Raw genomic sequence first — 20,520 nt, forward strand, 5'->3', positions numbered from 1 at the left:
AGGCCAAGGCAGGCGGATCACCTGAGGTCAGGAGTTCAAAACCAGCCTGGCCAACATGGTGAAACCCTGACTCTACTAAAAATACAAAAATTAGCTGGGCATGGTGGCACACGCCTGTAATCCCAGCTACTCGGGAGGCTGAGGCAGGAGAATTGCTTGAACCCAGTCAGGGAGTTTGCAGTGAGCCAAGATTGTGCCGCTGCACTCCAGCCTGGGCAACAGAGCAAGACTCCGTCAGGGAAAAAAAAAAAGTATTTGATGAGTGAATGAATGAAAACATGTAGCTGGGGTCGAAGTGAATGACTGAAATGGCACAAGTCTGGGAAAACGGAGCAAGTAGCCTGGGCATGAGCCTGGATTCTGTCTGCTTGGCTGTTGGCAGAGCCATCAGCTTCTGGGGTGTGTCTTGTTTATGGCGCTGGTGAATGAAGGGCGTGCCAAGCTCCTCCCTGGAAGAAGGCACACACCTGTGCTCACCTGTGCAACTACTCGCCTGCCAGGAGCTAACCTCAAGCTTGGGCACTTCCTTTAGCCATTTGTATATTCACTATGCAGAAAGCACTTAGTGTGTGCCCAGCCCCATTGAGGTCGCAGTGGCAAGGCAGAAAACAAAACCCCTACTCTTTTTCAGACAGTCTCGCTCTGTCATCCAGGCTGGAGTGTAGTGGTGCAATCACAGCTCACTGCATCTTCGAACTCCTGGACTCAAGCGATCCTCCAGCCTCAGCCTGCCAAGTAGCTGGGACTACAGGCCCAAGCCCGGCTAATTTTTTATATTTTTATAGAGATGGCTTCTTACTGTGTTGCCCAGGCTGGTCTTGAACTCCTGGGCTCAAGCATTTCCCAACCACTGTAGCCTTCCAAAGTGCTGGGATGACAGGCATGAGCCACTGCACCTGGCCAAAACCCCTGTTCTTATGCAGCTTCCTTTCTAGACAGTACACGTAGAGATGAGTGTGGATATAGTGTCAGGTGATGACCAGTGGATGACAGACACAGCAGGGGAGGGAATGAGGGATGGAGGAGGCTGTGTTAGGCTGCCAAAGTGCTATTTGAGCAAACACCTGAAAGGAGGGAGGGAGGGAGGGAGGGAGGGGAGGAAAGATGAGTGGATGGATGGATGGATGGATGGATGGATGGATGGATGGATGGATGGGCAGATGGATGGACAGCCGGGTGGGTGGATGGATGGTGGATGGATGGATGGATGGATGGATGGATGGATGGATGGATGGATGAAAGGATGGATGGATGAATGGGCAGATGGATGGATGGATGGATGGATGGATGAATGGGCAGATGGATGGACGGACGGATGGACAACCGGGTGGATGGATGGATGGATGGATGGATGGATGGATGGATGGATGGATAGACGGACTGATGGATGGATGTTTATGGATTTCTAGGAGAAAGGGATCTGAGCAGACAGAAGAGCAGGTACAAAGGCGTTGAACCGAGTGTATGCTTCTGGCCTGTAGGGGAAGCACCAAGGGGGCGGCAGGGGTAGGGGGAGCACACAGAGGCATGAAGGGGGCAGATGAGGTCAGAGGTGATGAAGTCACATACGTAGGACTTTGGCTGTCACCAAATGAGATGGGAGCCACTGGACATTTTTTATTTTTATTTTTTGAGACAGGGTCTCACTCTGTTGCCCAGGCTGGAGTGCAGTGGCATGATCTTGGCTCACTGCAGCTTCGAACTCCTAGGCTCAAGTGATTCTCCCACCTCAGCCTCCCGAGTAGCTGGGACCACAGGCGTGCACCACCATACCTAGCTTTTTGTATTTTACTTTCTGCAGAGATGGGGTCTTGCTGTGTTGTCCAGGCTGGTCTTGAACTCCTGGGCTCAAGCCATCTGTCCACCTCAGCCTCCTGGAGTGCTGGAATTACAGGCATGAGTCACCACACCCAGCCCAGCCAATTTCCTAACAGAAAAGTGATATGATTTTGACATTTCTGCAGGATCCCTCTGGCCGCTACATGGCCAGAGTGGAGTGGGGACGGTGGGAGGTGATGGGGACCGCAGCTCCCGGGTCCTGTGTGTCCAGCAGCCTGTCTCACACTCAGCCTTGCTGTTTGGTTGTCTTTCCAGCGGAAGCCCTGGGCCTGGACCACATGGTCCCCGTGCCCTACCGGAAGATTGCCTGTGACCCGGAGGCTGTGGAGATCGTGGGCATCCCGGACAAGATCCCCTTCAAGCGCCCCTGCACTTACGGAGTCCCCAAGCTGAAGCGGATCCTGGAGGAGCGCCATAGTATCCACTTCATCATTAAGAGGTGCGGGTGGGGCTGGGCGCAGTGGCTCATGCCTTTAATCCCAGCACTTTGGGAGGCCAAGGCAGGCAGATCGCTTGAGGCCAGGAGTTCGAGACCAGCCTGGTCAACATGGCAAAACCCCGTCTCTATTAACAATACAAAAATTAGCCAGGTGTGGTGGTGGGTGCCTGTAATCCCAGCTACTTGGGACGCTGAGGCAGGAGAATCTCTTGAACCCGGGAGGCAGAGGTTGCAATGAGCCAAGATCATGCCACTGCACTCCAGCCTGGGTGACAAAGTGAGACTCTGTCTCAAAAAAGAGAGGTGCGGGTGGGCGTAGGGGTCTGGCCTTCCGCTCCGGGCTTGGCTTGGGCTCCGGGTTTTGGGGCATGTGGGCTAAGCAGGGGCCTGGGGAGGCAATGATGGGGCAGGGGCAGAATGAATGGGTTCTCTAACTTAACACAGAGAATCAGACGAGTCTGAGAGAGAATTCTGTTATAGCTCCTTGCGTAGCTGTGTGGCCTATTCCTTCTGGGCCTTTTGAGGATTGAATGGAAAATGCAGGCACGGTGTCTGGCCTAATCAGGCACTTTGTAATTTTTTTTTTTTTTTTTTGAGTAGAGATGGGATCTTGCTATATTGCCCAGGCCTGCATAGCCTGAGTGTCAGAGCAAGGCCCTGTTTCTTAAAAAAAAAAAAAAAAAAGGCGGCGGGGGTGGGGGGAAGGGACAATGATGGCCCCCCCCGACCCAAGTTTTCCTAACATAAAATGAAAAAGTGGATGAAACACACCTGACATGTAGCAGATGTTTAATAAGCATGAGGTGTTTTTTCATTGTCCTTATTTCCCTTGTGAATTAAAACATCATTAAGTGCATCGGTGCACCTGAAGACATTTCCGACCTGGGCGTCCTTGGGCAAGTTACTTAACCACTCTGTGCCTCATTTACATAAACCAGGCCTGATACCAGCCCAGGCAACATGACGAGACCCCATCTCTGCAAAATATTTAAAAAGTTAGCCAGCCATGGTGGCAGGTGCCTGTAGTCCCAGCTACTTGGAGGCTGAGATGGGAGGATCACTTGACCACAGGAGTTCGAGACTGCAGTGAGCTATAATCGTGCCACTGCACTCCAGCCTGGGTGACAGAGTGACACCCCATCTCAAAAAATAAAAAATAGGCCAGGCATGGTGGCCTGGATTACGCCTGTAATCCCAGCACTTTGGGAGGCCAGGATGAGTGGATCACCTGAGGTCAGGAGTTTGAGACCAGCCCGGCCAACATGGTGAAACTCCGTCTCTACTAAAAATACAAAAATTAGCCAGGTGTGGTGGCACATGCCTGTAGTCCCAGCTACTCGGGAGGCTGAGGCATGAGAATGGCTTGAATTCGGGCGACAGAGATTGCAGTGAGCCAAGATGGCACAACTGCACTCTAGCCTGGGTGACAGCGAGAATCCATCTCTAAATAAATAAATTAAACATAGAATAACCAGGCCTGATAATTGTCCATGCCTCATAGTGTTGATCGGAGAGTAAATTACCAGATGTGGATGACATGCTTAGAACAGTGGCTACAGCTTCAGAGCCTCCAAGTACACTTTTTTCTATTACACACCCCAGCCTCATCATTTAACCATCTGAGATCATCCTGGCAAAAGTGAGTCAGGAGAGAAGAGGGCTTAAAAAGGAGCCAGGAGCTGAGCACGGTGGCTCACGGCCTGTAATCCCAGCACTTTAGGAGGCCAAGGTGGGCGGATCACTTGAGCCTAGGAGTTCAAGACCAGCCTGGCCAACATAGCAAGACCCCATCTCCAAAAAGAAAAAAAAAATGGGGGAGCCAGGAAGTAGAGTCTCTGCCCTGGCCCAGGTATCTGCAGGGTATGCACCATCTGGGAGTCAGAAGTGCTTTCTACAAGGCCTGAGGGTCTTGTTATTGGTGGTACAGCTCTCTGCCCCCCACCTCTGCCCCAACCCCAACTCATGCCAAGTTCTGGCCTCCTACTTCTCATGTCTGTATTCCTACTGGGATACAATAGAATCCCCCAGGGCTGTGGGTTCACATCTCAGGGGCAGATATATTGGTTCTAGCTAAGCCAGAACTTAGGAGGAGAAAGTATCTGGAGAAGATTTCTAGAACTCAGAACTGTGCTTAGAGGCTGGCCAGCGACCCCTTGGTCAGTGCCTATCATGTGGGCCTTCCAGTCCGGGCAGCCCGTGAGGGCATCTGACCGCTCCCTGACATCTGCCTCCACCCCCAATGCCCCCCCCCAGGGAATGGTGTAAGTCCCTGATGCTGTCTCGAACCCACATCTCCCCGACCCTGTTCTCCCTGATAAATAAATAAAACTGTAAATAATAAAACTGCAGGCTGGGCACAGTGGCTTACACTTGTAATCCTAGCACTTGGAAAGGCTGAGACAGGAGGATCGCTTGAGGCCAGGAGTTTGAGACCAACCTGGGCAATATAGTGAGACCCTATCTCTACAAAAAATAAAATAAATAGCTAGGCCTGGTGGTATGCACCTGTAGTCCTAGCTACTGAGGAGGCTGACGGAGGAGGATCACTTGAGCCCAGGAGTTGGAGGCTGCAGTGAGCTATGATCACGCCACTGCACTCCAGCCTGGGTGACAGAGCCAGACCCTATCTCTGAAAACAATAATAAAACGACAACCAATGCTGACTGTGTCTCCATCACTGGGTGGCGCTGAGGAAGCAGGCCTCAGAAAGGAAGCCAGTTTTCCCCCAAAATTATTCCCTGAGGCTGCCTCTGGGCCTGTGGATCCAGATGTGTGGGGGCCTTCAGGAGTGGCAGGGGAGTGGGGCCTCCAGCGTGAAAACAGAAGTCACCGTCAGCCTTGCACCCCCGGCTCTGCCTCCCAGGACTGGTGTTTTTGCCTCTGTTTTAATTTCCTGCTGGGTCCTCCCTTGGACATGGTCAGGTATGCAGGCTGGGACATCCCTTCTTTCCTCCTACATTCCCCCTAGAGCCCAAGGCTCTGTCCGTGGTCCAGCCACTCCACGGCAGGGAAGCTGTACCTCCATAATCAACTGCCTGAGGGCCCCTGGCCCACCACCAGGCACCCTGGTGGGGCTGAGGTTAGAAGGGAAAGAATGCCAGAACTCCAGTCCTGGAGGCAGGAGAGTGTGTGAGCCCAGCCCCGCCCTCTCAGACTCTCAGACCTTTATTTCATCCTCATTTTTCTGGCTAGAGGTTCCATGCATCTTTTTTTTTTTAAGATGGAGTCTCACTCTATTGCCCAGGCTGGAGTGCAGTGGTGCTATGTCGGCTCACTGAAACCTCCGCCTCTCAGGTTCAAGCAATTCTCCTGCCTCAGCCTCCCAAGTAGCTGGGATTACAGGCATGCACCACCACACCTGGCTACTTTTTGTATTTTTAGTAGAGACGGGGTTTCACCATGTTGGCCAGGCTGGTCTCGAACTCCTGACCTCAGGTGATCCACCTGCCTGGGCCTCCCAAAGTGCTGGGATTATAGGCTTGAGCTGCCACGCCTGGCTGGTTCCATGCATCTTACCTGGATGACTTGGGTCCCTAAATGGGCCCCTGGGCGCCCAGCCTCCCCTCCTCCAATACATTCTCTGATAATCTGACCTTGTCATGACCACTGGGGCACCTGTTGCCCACAGGGTAGAGGCCAGGTGCCTGAGGACAGCACTGAAGGCCGTGCACCTCCACCTCCAGCCTCCAGTCACCTCACCTAGCTCACTGCTCTCTCCTCTGCAAAGTCTCTCCTGCTTCCCTCCCTAAGGGAAGGGCTGGCCGCTCACTGCTTGGGCCCCCTTGATTTCTAAGACACCTGTGAAGGGTCCCACGAGGCCAGGCACAGTGGCTCTTGTCTGTAATCCCAGCGCTCTGGGAGGCTGAGGCAGGAGGATCACTTGAGGTCAGGAGTTCAACGTGGACAACACAGTAAGACCCTGTCTCTACAAAAAAATTTAAAACTTAGCTGGCATTGGTGGTGCATGCCTGTGGTCCCAGCTACTTGGGAGGTTGAGGTAGGAGGATCGCTTGAACCCAGGAGTTCGAGTCTGCAGTGAGCTATGATTGCACCACTGCACTCCAGCCTGGGTGATACAGCAAGACCCCAACTCAAAAAAAAAAAAAAAAAAGGATCCCACGGTTCACCTTGTGCTGCCACGATCGGTTGGCAGCTCTGCTCTGTGCCGTCCTGTGCCTGTCACTGAGTAAGATGCAGGAGAAGTTGGGCAAAAGCCCTCAGGATAAACGAACAAGTCATTCAGAGTAGGTGCTGGTGGGAAATGGGCTTGAGTCACTCACATGGGGCCAGAAGAGGCCCCCAGGGAGTTGTGAGCAGATTAGACCCTCCAAGACCGCCCCAGGGGTTGGCCCATGCTTTCCCTAACTGTGCAAAAATGGTTTGGGATAGGCTGGGTGTCGTGGTTCACGCCTGTAATCCCAGCACTTTGGGAGGCTGAGGCAGGTGGATCACCTCAGGTCAGGAGTTCGAGACCAGCCTGGCCAACATGGTGAAACCCCATCTCTACTAAAAATACAAAAATTAGCTGGGTGTGGTTGCACACGCCTGTAATCCCAGCTACTCAGGAGGCTGAGGGAGGAGAATCCCTTGAACCCGGGAGGTGGAGGTTCATGGGGAACCCAGCGGGAAATTAGAACAGAACCAAAAACGCCAGTCATGGGAGGCAGAGCTGGGGGAGCGAGGCTGACGATGACTTCTGTTTTCACGCTGAGAGACCCCACTCCCCTGCTGAGATCGTGCCACTGCACTCCAGCCTGGGCGACAGAGCAAGACTCCATCTCAAAAAAAAAGTTAATTAATTAATTAGATTAAAGTACAACAATTAGCAGGGCATGGTGGTGCACGTCTGTAGTCCCAGCTACTCAGGAGGCTGAGGCAGGAGAATCGCTTGAACCCTGGAGGTGGAGGTTGCCGTGAGCCGAGATCGCACCACTGCACTCCAGCCTGGGCGACAAAGTGAGAGTCTGTCTCCAAAAATAAAAATAAAAATAAACGGTTTGGGATGTTCTGAGGTTCCAGACATGCCCTCTCCTGCCTGCATGTCTACCGGGTGCCCAGGTCTGTAGCTGTGCATGTGTCACTCAGTGACCGTCACCAAAGGGGACTGGAGGCATCTCCCCGAGCCCTGGGAGAATCCTCCAGCCTGCACCGTTCTCATGCCTGTCTCTCTTCTCTCCCCAGGATGTTTGATGAGCGAATTTTCACAGGTATGTGGGGACCATCTAGTCCATTCTGAAGTTTCCAGATTGGTTCCCCAACAGAACCCGAGCTGCCACCACCCTGGACTTGGTCCTCCTGAGCGCCTCCCCTCAGGCAGGGAGGGAGGCTGGGCTGTGGCTTCTGTGTCCTGGGACAGAAATGGGTCCCAGGCTTCTAGGTGCTGACAGACTGTCAGGACAACCCCTCCCAGCTTCAAATGCCCTGGACAGAGAGTACTAAAGCTGGACGCTAACCAGTGCCAGGTTGGTGAACCTGAGCCTGTGCCGGGCTCTCTTTGAAGCTGCCAGCATATTTTATTTTAATCTGATTCCAACAATCCTATGAAGGTGGCTCCACTCCTACTCTCACGTGCAGACAGAGGAACGGAAGCCCAGCTGGTGAGCACGGGTCCCTGCTGCATGCCCAGCAGTGTGACTCCAGAGCCCATGCAGTGGCCTGTGGGCCAGCACACCTGTCCCAGGAGGAAGATGCGGGCTCTTCCTGGGGCAGCAAAAGCATCACGGTTCTTGGGGTGATCCTGGCACCCCAGTTCCGGTCCCGCCTCCCACCAGCTGTGTGACTTTGGGCAAGGTCTTGTGGGCTTCAGTGTCCACATCTGTGAGACGAGGATAAGGGCGCCTTCCTCTGGGCTCCTGGCACGATGACATGAGAGCCTGGTCTTGTGATGCAGCCGTGGGGAAGCCCCGGCCCTTTTCTGAGGGCTCAGCCCCCATAGTGTGTTGGAGGGCAGGAGAACCATCTCTGGTTGCTGCCTCCCATTCCTCCTGCCCCTTGCTCTCCCAAATCTCTGGCCACCTCTGGCACTAGGGCTGCTGTTCCTCCTTCTGGCGTCAGAGTCTCTCCCCAGGACCCGTTCCTGGCTGTTGGCTGGACGTGGCGCCCACAAGGACAGGCAGAGGCCAGGCCCTATCCCCGGGATTCCCCCAGCTTCACACACAGACCTTTGCCCAGGGGCTCTGCAGCAAGAGGAGGCCAGAGGGCCTTCACCCTGACCTCCCTGACTCTCCCCACAGGGAACAAGTTTACCAAAGACACCACGAAGCTGGAGCCAGCCAGCCCGCCAGAGGACACCTCTGCAGAGGTCTCTAGGGCCACCGTCCTTGACCTTGCTGGGAATGCTCGGTGAGGCCCCACCCCTGGCCCCGGAGGCCCACGGCCAGCCCTGCTCTGGGCTGAGGCAGTGTTACCTGCAAGGGGGCACCCAGGGCGGCTCCCACCACACCACCACCCCTCGAAGGCGCAAAGGGAGGGCAAGGGAAAACAGACTCCACCTACTTCCCTCTGCCTAGAGAACTCTCACCTAGAGAACTCTCCCGCCCCCAACATCTAGCCAGATGTCACCTCTCTCAGAAGCCTCTAAATGCCCACACTAGGCCAGGTGTGGTGGCTCACACCTGTAATCCCAGCACTTTGGGAGGCCGAGGTGGGCGGATCTCTTGAGGTCAGGAGTTCGAGACCAGCCTGGGCAACATGGTGAAACCCCATCTCTACTAAAAACACAAAATTAGCTGGGTGTGGTGGTGCGCACCCGTAATCCCAGCTACTCGGGAGGCTGAGGCAAGAGAATGGCTTGAACCTGGGAGGGAAAGGTTGCAGTGAGCTGAGATTGCACTACTGTACTCCAGTCTGGGTGACAGAGCAAGACTCTATCTCAAAATAAATACATGCCCACACCAGGCCGGACTTGGTGGCTCACTCCTGTAATCCCAGCACTTTGGGAGGCCGAGGTGGGTGGATCTCTTGATCCTAGGAGTTTGAGACCAGCCTGGGCAACATAGTGAGACCCTTGTCTCTACAAAAAACAAAAAGTTAGCTGGGCGTGGTGGCTGGTACCTGTGGTCCCAGCTACTTGGGAGGCTGAGGTGGGAGGATTGCTTGAGCCTGGGAGGTCAAGGCTGCAGTGAGCTATGATCGCACCACTGCACTCCAGCCTGGGCAACAGAGTAAAGACCTTGTTTCAAAAATACAAACATGGAGCTGGGCATGATGGCTCATGCCTGTAATCCCAGCACTTTGGGAGGCTGAGCCAGGCAGACCACCTGAGGTCAGGAGTTCGAAACCAACCTGGCCAACATGGCAAAACCCCGTCTCTACTAAAAATACAAAAAAAATTAGCCGGGCGCGGCAGCGCATGCCTGTAGTCCCAGCCACTCGGGAGGTTGAGGCAGGAAAATCGCTTGAACCCTGGAAGCAGAGGTTGCAGTGAGCCGAGATTGTGCCACTGCACTCCAGCCTGGGCAACGGAACAAGACTCCGTCTCAAAAAAAAAAAAAAAAAACATGGATGCGTGTATACATACACATACACACCTACATGCATACATACATACCAACACCGGGTCTGATGCCTGTCCTGAGTGCCCACCAGACCCTGCCCCCAGCACTCAGCTTGGCTACCATCCACCAACACCCCCCAAACACATTCTGACCTCTTAGGGGCAGGGGTGGGCCATTTATCCCAGAATCCCCACATCATATCAGGCCTCTCCCTGCAGTTCCCTGGAGTGAGGGAATTAACCAAATCATCTGTCCCAGGGTTCCTGCCACCTTCATTCCCCAGCTCCCCCCCCAGATTCTTAACCCTTTCCAGGCCCTGCAGGTCTCAGTCCCCCACAAGCAGTGATCAAACCCCCAGTGTGCCAAGCCCAGGAACTCCAGAGCTCCCAGATGGTGAGGAAGGGGGATCCCCAGATGGTTCACCCCAGGAGAGTGAGCAGGTGCCTGGCTCGGCCACCCCTGGAGATTGTGGTCCCTGGAGACAGGAATCTGTCTTCCTGGTGGAGGTGGGGAGCACCATCCTGGAGGGCCAGGGACTGATGGGGACAGGGATGCCTTCTGCAGTGGCGACCGTGGTGGGCCCTGACTGCCTGGAGGGGCAAGGCTGGGGCAGGGTGGCCCTGGACTTGGCTGACAGGTGTCATTTCCTGCTTCCCTTCACAGGTCAGACAAGGGCAGCATGTCTGAAGACTGCGGGCCAGGTGAGAAGGAACAGGGCCCGCTGTGTGTGTGGTGGGCCGGGAGGGCAACCACCAGCCCTACCCGGCAGCCTTGGGGAGGAGCTCAACTCAGCCCATGAGCCTGGAGTGCTAACGAGCCTCCTCTGCCCACCTGCATCTCCCAGGCCTCGCAGAGCTGAGGTGCAAGGCATGCTGGGAGCTTACTGGGGTTGGGGACATGGAGAGCTGGGTGCTGGCATCACCACTGCCTTCTGTCGATGCCCAGACCCAGGCTCCAGGTTCTTGGACCAGCAGCCTCCCCTCTGGGGGGCCTCAGTCACCGGGTCTGTAAATTGGAGCCCCTAAGCCTGGCCTGAGGGCTCCCCTGACCTCCAGTTCCAGTTTGGGCAGGAGCCAGGGGGCTGACATGACTTGTCCTAGGTAGGGCCTCACTAACAAGTTACAGACACCAGAATGTTCTGGAAAGAGTCACTCTGCCCAGTCGGGATCATGCCAGACTTGACAGGATTCTTCCTTTCCTCCTTGCAGGAACCTCTGGGGAGCTGGGTGGGCTGAGGCCGATCAAAATTGAACCAGAGGATCTGGACATCATTCAGGTCACCGTCCCAGGTAAGGGACGGGCATCTGACCACCCCCTGCAGAAATCAGGGCCAGACCGTTAGCCTCCTGAGGGTCTGCCCTGGTGAAGAAGTGGCCTCCAGGCCTCTGTTTTTCTCCGTGGATTCTGAGAGCCATCGGGGTACTGTGAATGCTTTTTCTGGCCACATCTGTCCCCTGCGTTGTGAATCAGTGTTCTCAGCTCTGACCTTCCAGAAGGTCCCCTCAAAACTTCACCTCCCTGGCTTGGCTTCCCTGGGATTTGTGAGGCTGGACAGAAGAAAAAGCCATGGGCGTGAGAGGCTCTGAGTTTGACCCTACCCCCTGCCAAGCCTCATTTTCCACATCTTCAGAGGAGAGGGTAGATTTGGGCGCTGGAGCCTCAGTACGGGGTGACTGTTAGAAGCCAAGAGGGTGCTGGGCACAGTGGCTCATGCTTGTAATCCTGGCATTTTGGGTGGCTGACACGGGAGGATGGCTTGAGGCCAGGAGTTCAAGACCAGCCTGGGCAGCATAGCAACACCCACATCTCCACGAAAAATACAAAACATTAGCCAGATGTGGTGGTGTGTGCCTGTCGGTGTAGCTTCTCAGGAGGCTGAGGCAGGAGGATCACTTGAGCCCAAGAGTTGGAGGCTGCAGTGAGCAGTGATCCCACCACTGCACTCCAGCCTGGGCAACAGAGCGAGACCCTATCTCAAAAAAAAAGAAATGGCCGGGCATGGTGGCTCATGCCTGTAATCCCAGCACTTTGGGAGGCCAAGGCGGGCACATCACCTGAGGTCAGGAGTTAGAGACCAGCCTGGCCAACATAGTGAAACCCCGTCTCTACTAAAAATACAAAAATAAGCCAGGCGTGGTGGCTCACTCAGGAGGCTGAGGCAGGAGAATCGCTTGAACCCGGGAGGCGGAGGTTACAGTGAGCCAAGATGGCGCCACTGCACTCCTGCCTGGGCGACAGAGTGAGACTCCATCTCAAACAAACAAACAAAAAAAAGAGACAGAAAGAAAAGGACCCTTGTCTGTGGGGAGACTGGGCTGGGTGGTCCCTGAAGGACTGTGACAGGAGTATGACAGGCAGAAGACACCTGTGTCATTCAGAGTTTTGTCTTCAGACCCCTCGCCAACCTCTGAGGAAATGACAGACTCGATGCCTGGGCACCTGCCATCGGAGGATTCTGGTTATGGGATGGAGATGCTGACAGGTAAGAAATGGACCTGGGCTGGTGGTGCTTGGGACTCAGCTCTCCAGGGAGCAAAGGGAAAGGGGTGGGCCAGGCCGCCCCCAGGTGTTTCTTGGTGTCAGCCGTCTCTAGTAGAGGAAACCCAATATATGCCTGACCCCAATCCAAGGCCTGGTTCCTTTTGGAAACCTCAGGTAGGCTCTATTTATTTATTTAGAGATGGAGTTTCACTCTTGTTGCCCAGGCTGGAGTGCAGTGGCATGATCTCGGCTCACCGCAACCTCTGCCTCCCAGGTTCAAGTGATTCTCCTGCCTCAGCCTCCTGAGTAGCTGGAATTACAGGCACGTGCCACCACGCCTAGCTAATTTTGTATTTTTAGTAGAGGCGGGCTTTCGCTATGTTGGTCAGGCTGGTCTTGAACTCCCGACCTCAGGTGATCCACCTGCCTCAGCCTCCCAAAGTGCTGGGATTACAGGCGTGAGCCACCGTGCCTGGCCATAGGCTCCATTTATAACAAGGCCCAGCGTCCTTCCCAGGAGCCACCTGTTGGAATTAATTTGTCCATTTATCCAACAACTGTTTATTGAGCATCTGTTGTGTACCAGGTCTTGTGTGAGGGGCTGGAGACAAAGCAGTGAACCAAGCAGAAGTCCCCAACCTCCTGGGGTGCACATCCTCATGTGAAGAGATAGATGGATAGTAAGCAAATAAGTAAAATAGGCAGGCTAAGGTGGCTCGTGCCTGTAATCCCAGCACTTTGGGAACCCAAGGTGAGGGGATTACTTGAGGCTGGGAGTTCAAGATCAGCCTGGGCAACATAGAGAGACCCATCTCTTAAATTTTTTGAGATGGAGCCTCACTCTGTCACCCAGACTGGAGTGCAGTGGCACGATCTCAGCTCACTGCAACCTCCACCTCCTGGCTTCAAGCAGTTCTCCTGAGTAGCTGGGATTACAGGTGCCCGCCACCACGCCTGGCTATTTTTTTTGTATTTTTAGTAGAGACGGGGTTTCACCATGATGGTCAGGCAGGTCTCGAACTCCTGACCTCAAATGATCCTCCTGCCTCAGCCTCCCAAAGTGCTGGGATTACAGGCGTGAGCCACCACACCTTGCCTCAACAAATATTTATTGAGCACCTGCTATGTACTAGGTCCTGCGTAAGGGGCTGGGGAAAAAGCAGTGGACCAAACAGGTGTCCCCACCTGCTGGGGTACACATCCTCGTGCGGAGAGATAAACAGTAAGCAAATAAGTAAAATAGGCAGGGTGAGGTGGCTCACACCTGTAATTCCAGCACTTTGGGAGGCCAAGGCGAGGGTACTGCTTGAGGCCAGGAGTTTGAGACCAGCCTGGGCAACATAGCAAGACTCCATCTCTACAAGATTTTTTTTTTTAATTGACTGACACAGTGTCTCACAGCTATAATCTCAACACTTTGGGAGGCCAAGGCAGGAGGATTGCCTCAGCCCAGGAGCTTGAGACCAGCCTGGGCAACATGGTGAAACCCTATCTCTACAAAAAATACAGAAATTAGTTGGGTGTGGTGGTGCGTGCCTGTAGTTCCAGCTACTTGGGAGGCTGAGGTGGGAGGATTGATTGAGCCCAGGAGGTTGAGGCTGTGGTGAGCCGTGATGGTGCCACTGAGTAAGACCCTATCTTAAAATAAATAAATAGGTCAGGTGCATTGGCTTACAACTGTAATTCACCATTTTGGGAGGCTGAGGTGGGCAGATCACTTGAGGTCAGAGTTCAAAACCAGCCTGGCCAGCATGATGAAACCCCCTTCTCTACTAAAAATACAAAAATTAGCTGGGCATGGTGGCGCATGCCTGTAGTCCCAGCTACTCAGGAGGCTGAAGCAGGAGAATCACTTGAACCCAGGAGGCAGAGGTTGCAATGAGCCAAGATTTTGCCATTGCACTCCAGCCTGGACGACAGAGCGAAACTCTGCCTCAAAATAACTAAATAGATAGATAGATAGATAAAAATTAGACAGGCACGGTAGGACCTATGTGTAGTCCCATCTACTCAGGAGGCTGAGGCAGGAGGATCCATTGAGCCCAGGAGTTGGAGCCTGCAGTGGGCTATGATGGTGCCACTGCACTCCAGTCTGGGTGCCACAGCAAGACACCATCTCAAAAAAAAAACAAAAATAGGCTGGGCATGAAGAATTGCGTAATCCTAGCACTTTGGGAGGCCGAGGCAGGCAGATCACCTGAGGCCAGGAGTTCAAGATCAGCCTGGCCAACCTAGTGAAACCCCATCTCTGCTAAAAAGACCAAAAAAAAATTAGCTGGGCATGGTGGCAGGCCCTGCAGTCCCAGCTACTTGGGACACTGAGGCAGGAAAACCGCTTGAACCTTGGGAGGCAGAGTTTGCAGCCGAGATCACGCCACTGCACTCCAGCCTGGGCAACAGAGTGAAATTCTATCTCAAAAACAAACAAACAAAAATAGGCAACAAGGCAGGATGCTTAGGATGTAACACTAAGCAAAAGAGGAAAAATTGTGCTTTGCTTACAACTGTGTTGCAAATGTAATCACTGGGGACAAACAAGGGTAGAGCAAAACAGTAGCAGTGTTAGGCAAAATGATTTGCGTTTTTTATTTTCTAAATCAGTTATGATGCACTTCTAATGCTTTGGTAATGAAGAAAAAAATATGATTTGTCCAGCACAAACTGGGCATGACCAGACTTGACAGCAGTCTGTGGCGTAGCTATCCAGAGAGTTTGGTTGACGCCAAGCTCAGGCTGAGATGACAGCATGGCGTGGCGGCTAAGGAATTGGCACGGTGCCCAGCTGGGTTTGCAGTGGCCTTAGAAAACACCATAGAAGCCTCCATGCAGCACTCACAGCCAGAGGCTGGGTGGCACTGCAGGGGTTGGGGCCTTGGATGAGCACAGCATCATTGCTGTTTGTTTCACAGAGCAGAACACAGGCTCAGCAAGGCTCATCCACCTCCCCAAGGTCACACAGCCTTGGGCTGGAAAACATGTTTCCCATGCCGGGCTCCTTCCCAGGCACCCCAGTCAAACCTGATGAATTAAGAAAATTCTGGCTGGGTGTGGTGGCTCACACTTATAATCCCAGCACTTTGGGAGGCCGAGGCGGGTGGATCACCTGAGATCAGGAGTTCGAGACCAGCCTGCCCAACACGGCGAAACTCCATCTCCACTAAAAATACAAAATTAGCTGGGCATGGTGGTGCGCACCTGTTATCCCAGCTATTTGGGAGGCTGAAGCAGGAGAATCACTTGAACCCAGGAGGCAGAGGTTGCAGTGAGCCAAGATCGCACCATTGCACTTCAGCCTGGGTGACAAGAGTGAAACTCTGTCTAGAAAAAGAAAAAAAAAGAAAAAGAAAATTCTGATGGTAGTCACATCTGTAATCCCAGCTACTCAGGAGGCTGAGGCAGGAGAATCGCTTGAACCCGGGAGGTGGAGGTTGCAGTGAGCTGAGACTGCACCACTGCACTCCAGCCTGGGTGACAGAGCGAGACTCTGTCTCAAAAAGTACAAAACAACAACAAAAAAAGAAAATTCTGAGATGTCCAGGACCACCATGGATTAGAGGATTTTGCATGTGTGTGCTTTTTCTGTTTACACATATTTGATATGAAACAGTTAAATGATACAGAACTGTGTAATACATTGAGCAGGTGCAGTGGCTCATGTCTGTAATCCTAGCACTTTGGGAGGCCAAGGTGGGAGGATCGCTTGAGCCCAGGAGTTCGAGACCAGCTTGGGCAACATGGCGAAACCCTGTCTCTACAAAAAATTTTAAAAAGTAGCCAGCCGTGGTGGTACATGCCTCTAGTTCCAGCTATTGAGGAGACTGAGGCGGGTGGATCGTTTGATCCCAGGAGTTTACAACCAGCCTGGGGAGCATAGCAAGACCCCATCTCTACAAAAAAAAACAAAACAAAAAAAAACAATTAGCTGGATGTGGTGGTACCTACCTGTAGTCCCAGCTATTCAGGTGGCCGAGGAGGGAGGATAGCTTGAGCCCAAGAGGTTGAGGCTGTAGTGAGCTGTGATTGCTCCACTGCACTCCATCCTGGGCAACAGAGCAAGACCCAGGAAAAAGCTCCAGTCACATCCTCCTCAGGCAACCACTAGTATTCCTAGCATCTTCCCTTTGTATGTTTTTATCTATGTGCTAATTCATGCGATGACTATTTTAAACAAATTGTCCCTTGTATTCTCACCTGGAAGTTTTTTTGTTTGTTTGTTTGTTTTTAAGACGGAGTCTCACTCTGTTGCCCAGGCTGGAGTGCAATGGCATGACCTCGCTGCAACCTCCGCCTCCTAGGTTCAGGCGATTCTCCTGCCTCAGCCTCCCGAGTAGCTGGGATTACAGGCATGCGCCACCATGCCCAGCCAATTTTTGTATTTTTAGTAGAGACAGCATTTCCCCATGTTGGCCAAGCTGGTCTCAAACTCCTGGCCTCAAGTAATCCACCCACCTCGGCCTCCCAAAGTGCTGGGATTACAGGCGTGAGCCACCGTGCCCAGCCGAGGACTTTGTCTTGTTCCCACGTGTCCTCAGTGTCTAGAACAGACTAGCTTGGGAGGTACATGCAAAATGATCTCAGCCTGCTTTCGTGTGAAGGCCAGGGTAGGCACCTGTATGGAATCGGGGTCCCTGATCCCATTGGAGTGGGTGCCGTGCTTCAGAGTTGGGGCCCCCTGGCCTGCCATTCCCCAGCTATCTGGCCTGACGTCGGCAGTGCATGGCTTAGGAGATGATGAATGTGGCTTCCCGGCATCCTCTGTTCTCTTTTAGACAAAGGTCTGAGTGAGGACGCGCGGCCCGAGGAGAGGCCCGTGGAGGGTGAGGCCCTGTCTACCCCTGACATTTTACGCCCACCCCCGCCCCATCTCTCTTCCCCTGCCGTCCACCTCCCCTTGGCCTCTGGGTCTCTTTGTTCTCTCCACCTCATCTCTCTCCAGCACCCTGGTGTGGGGGTGGGAATCCCATGGGCTGCCTGATATGGGAGGAGATTTAAGGATTTGTCTTCTAGAACCAGGAGGTTCCTGGTCAAAGGTGAGAGCAGTTCCCACTGCTAAGGAAAATTGCAAGCCTTTGTTTTTATTACACACCCTGCTGCTTTGCGCAAAGGTTTTAAGACTGGGAACTGAGCCTCCTCTATCTGAACAAGTAGATTAGAGGCCTGAAAGCACAAAATTGGCTTTGTGTCCAGCAGACACGCCCATTCTCAGGAACGTGAGAATTCCCTCCCTGCTGAGAATGGAAGTAGGACAGAGAGAGAGGGAGGCCAGGGTGAGGGTGGGTCTGTTTCATCTCTGTAGTATCCTGGAATGGAATGAGTGAGTGTCAGAGAAGAGAATTGTCACTTCCCCAAACCCAGCCTGGCAGGAGGAACCATGAAGTCTTAACACAGTTCCGCTGCCACCTGGTGGCAGCCTGCTCAATTTGCAGGCTTAGTGGGTACCCACTAGTTCTATCACATGCTACACTCAGTCACATACCTAGAAAGACCCATGGTCACTCCTAGTCCACAGAACCTTCCAAATCTTCATTCAGGCTGGCGGTGCCCTAGATTTGATTTCGCAAACAAGAATGTGAGCCCAGGAATTGTGGACCTATCTGCGTGTGCCATTTCTGAGGAAATGAGTTACCCACCGCCCCAGCCCCAGCCTTCCCCCATTCCAAGATCCCACCACAGGGCCAATGTTGGTACCAGCAGAGCAGGAACATCAGCCGAGAAGCTGCCACCAACCAGCCTCAACAGACTGCCTTTTGCCTTCCAGACAGCCACGGTGACGTGATCCGGCCCCTGCGGAAGCAGGTGGAGCTGCTCTTCAACACACGATACGGTGAGCAAGAAGTGGGACAGGGTCTGGGGGCATCCCAGCCCCCCTCCAGCCGCCCTGTTTGCAGAAGGGCTTTGGACGCATCCCCTTGCCTGTTCCCATCCCAGCTGTTCTCTGGGCAGGGACAAGGGAGAGAGGGAAGGGAGGAGCTGGGACCCATCATGAGAATGGGGACACTAGAGAGGCTGTCACTCAGGCTCCCTGGCTCACTCACTCACACTCTGCCTCAGCCGCAGGTTGGAGAGGCCACTCCCTCCCCTGTAATGTCGCCAGCCCTCAGCCCTCCGCCCTCACCCTCATCCCTCCGCCCTCACCCTCATCCAGGGTCCTCAAGAAGACTCATAATAAGAATAAGATAAGATAACCTCAGTGGTGTGCCGGGCATGAGGCTAGGTGCTTCCCCATGTTTTTCTTTTTTTTTCTGAGGCAGAGTCTCACTCTGTGGCCCAGGCTGGGGTGCGGTGGCGCAATATCAGTTCACTGCAATGTGCACTTCCTGGGTTCAAGAAATTATCCTGCCTCACCCTCCCGAGTAGCTGGGATTACAGGCACCTGCCACCACACCCGGCTAATTTTTGTAGTTTTAATAGAGACAGGGCTTCACCATGTTGGCCAGGCTGGTCTTGAACTCCTGACCTCAAGCGATCTACCCACCTTGGCCTCCCAAAGTGCAGGGATTATAGGTGTGAGCCACTGCACCCGGCCCCCTGTGTTCTTGTATCCCATCTCACAAAATCCCCATGTCCTAAGACCCACTTTACAGATGAGGAGAACTGAGGCCTGGTAAAGGGGTGTGACTCGGCCAAGGCCCCACACTACTCAGTGGCAGAGATCGGGTTCGTTCCAAGGCGTGGTGTTGTGCCACAGCAGCGTGTGGGGTTGCTTATGGTGGCAGGAGGGACACTCGGGGGGCCTTACTGGAAGGGTGAGGCCCAATGGACTTAGGGGGAAGCAATGCCGAATCTCAGCAGCCATTAGTGGTGGCTTCTGTGCTGCCTGGGCATGAGGGCATGGACCCAGCGTGGGCCTTGGGGTAACCCTGGGTTGAGTTCCTATCCCCTGGCTCTGCTGTTCAGTGGCTCTGTGACCTCAGACAAGTCACGTCCCCTCTGAACTCCAGGTTCCTTTCCTGCAGCCTGGGGGGCCACTCTTTCCACATCCCAGGAAAGCTGGCAGGCCCTCAAAAGGGCTCTGGCAGCTTTGCCCCCCGACACAGGCACGGGACACAGGGGTTGAGGCTCCTGGCCCTGTGGCACCGGGTGGCCCTACAGCAGCCATGTCTCTGCAGCCAAGGCCATTGGCATCTCGGAGCCCGTCAAGGTGCCGTACTCCAAGTTTCTGATGCACCCGGAGGAGCTGTTTGTGGTGGGACTGCCTGAAGGCATCTCCCTCCGCAGGCCCAACTGCTTCGGGATCGCCAAGCTCCGGAAGATTCTGGAGGCCAGCAACAGCATCCAGTTTGTCATCAAGAGGTAAGGCCCGACCAGTTCCACGGGAGACAGCACCGGGCCTGCTCAGCACCCAGGGGCAGGAGCAGCACCAAATTGCCATCAAGTGATTCTTGTGCCTCAGCCACCTGAATAGCTGGGACCACAGGTGTGTGCCACCATGCCCAGCCTTTTTTTTTTTTTTTTTTTTTTTGAGACAGAGTCTCACTGTCTCCCAGGCTGGAGTACAGTGGTACGAACTTGGCTCACTGCAACCTCCACTCTGGCTTCAAGCGAGTCTCCTGCCTCAGCCCCTTGAGTAGCTGAGACTACAGGTGCGCGCCACCACGCCCGGCTAATTTTTGTATTTTTAGTGGAGACAGGGTTTCACCATGTTGGCCAGGCTGGTCTTGAACTACCGACCTCAAGTGATCCGGCCACCTCAGCCTCCCAAAGTGCTGAGATTACAGGCGTGAGCCACGGCACCAGGCCTTTCTTTTCTCTCTCTTTTTTTTTTTTTTTTTGACAGCAAGGTGTTAGATGGGGTTTGGCTGCAGTTGGCAAACATGAGGCTCCCCAGGCCTGCCAGACCCAAAGCCACCGAGCTGACCCCTCTCGCAGTCTCAGGAGAGCAGTGTTCAGTTTGCCCAGATGCAGAATGGGAACATCCCATCAGCTCACGGGTTCTCCAGGCTGGCGTGTTGGTGTCCTGGGCCGGGGGCTGGGAGCAATGCCCTGTCGTCCCAGAATGGGAAAGACCAGCAGTGGCTTCTACAGGCTGTTTCTGTTTCCTTGAGCATGTTGTGTTTTTGCCAATGAGGGCCCGGGACAGCACCCATGGATATACCCTGTGTGCCCAGCTGGGATAAAAAGTCCCTTTGAGCCCGGGCGCGGTGGCTCACGCCTGTAATCCCAGCACTTTGGGAGGCTGAGGCGGGTGGATCACGAGGTCAGGAGATCGAGACCATCCTGGCTAACACGGTGAAACCCCGTCTCTACTAAAAAAAAAAAATACAA

At 53.9% G+C, this 20,520-nt stretch overlaps 1 protein-coding gene across 10 annotated transcripts in view; it reads left to right on the forward strand.

Annotated features, from left to right (window-relative positions):
• Window positions 1-20,520, forward strand: part of GTF2IRD1 (GTF2I repeat domain containing 1) — a 148,561-nt gene that overhangs the window by 73,390 nt on the left and 54,651 nt on the right. For 8 of the 10 annotated variants that reach the window (XM_063708145.1, XM_063708151.1, XM_063708146.1 and 5 more), the window contains 9 exons: window positions 2,095-2,278; window positions 7,460-7,485; window positions 8,512-8,620; window positions 10,438-10,475; window positions 10,983-11,063; window positions 12,167-12,256; window positions 17,025-17,072; window positions 18,014-18,079; window positions 19,365-19,548. In XM_063708145.1, the coding sequence (XP_063564215.1) occupies window positions 2,095-2,278; window positions 7,460-7,485; window positions 8,512-8,620; window positions 10,438-10,475; window positions 10,983-11,063; window positions 12,167-12,256; window positions 17,025-17,072; window positions 18,014-18,079; window positions 19,365-19,548 (826 nt within the window). The remainder of the gene's footprint in view (window positions 1-2,094; window positions 2,279-7,459; window positions 7,486-8,511; window positions 8,621-10,437; window positions 10,476-10,982; window positions 11,064-12,166; window positions 12,257-17,024; window positions 17,073-18,013; window positions 18,080-19,364; window positions 19,549-20,520) is intronic. The other 2 variants (XM_063708148.1, XM_063708149.1) reach the window with 1 other exon arrangement.

This window comes from Gorilla gorilla, chromosome 6 (assembly GCF_029281585.2).
Source record: "Gorilla gorilla gorilla isolate KB3781 chromosome 6, NHGRI_mGorGor1-v2.1_pri, whole genome shotgun sequence".
Classification (NCBI taxonomy): Eukaryota; Metazoa; Chordata; class Mammalia; order Primates; family Hominidae; genus Gorilla; species Gorilla gorilla.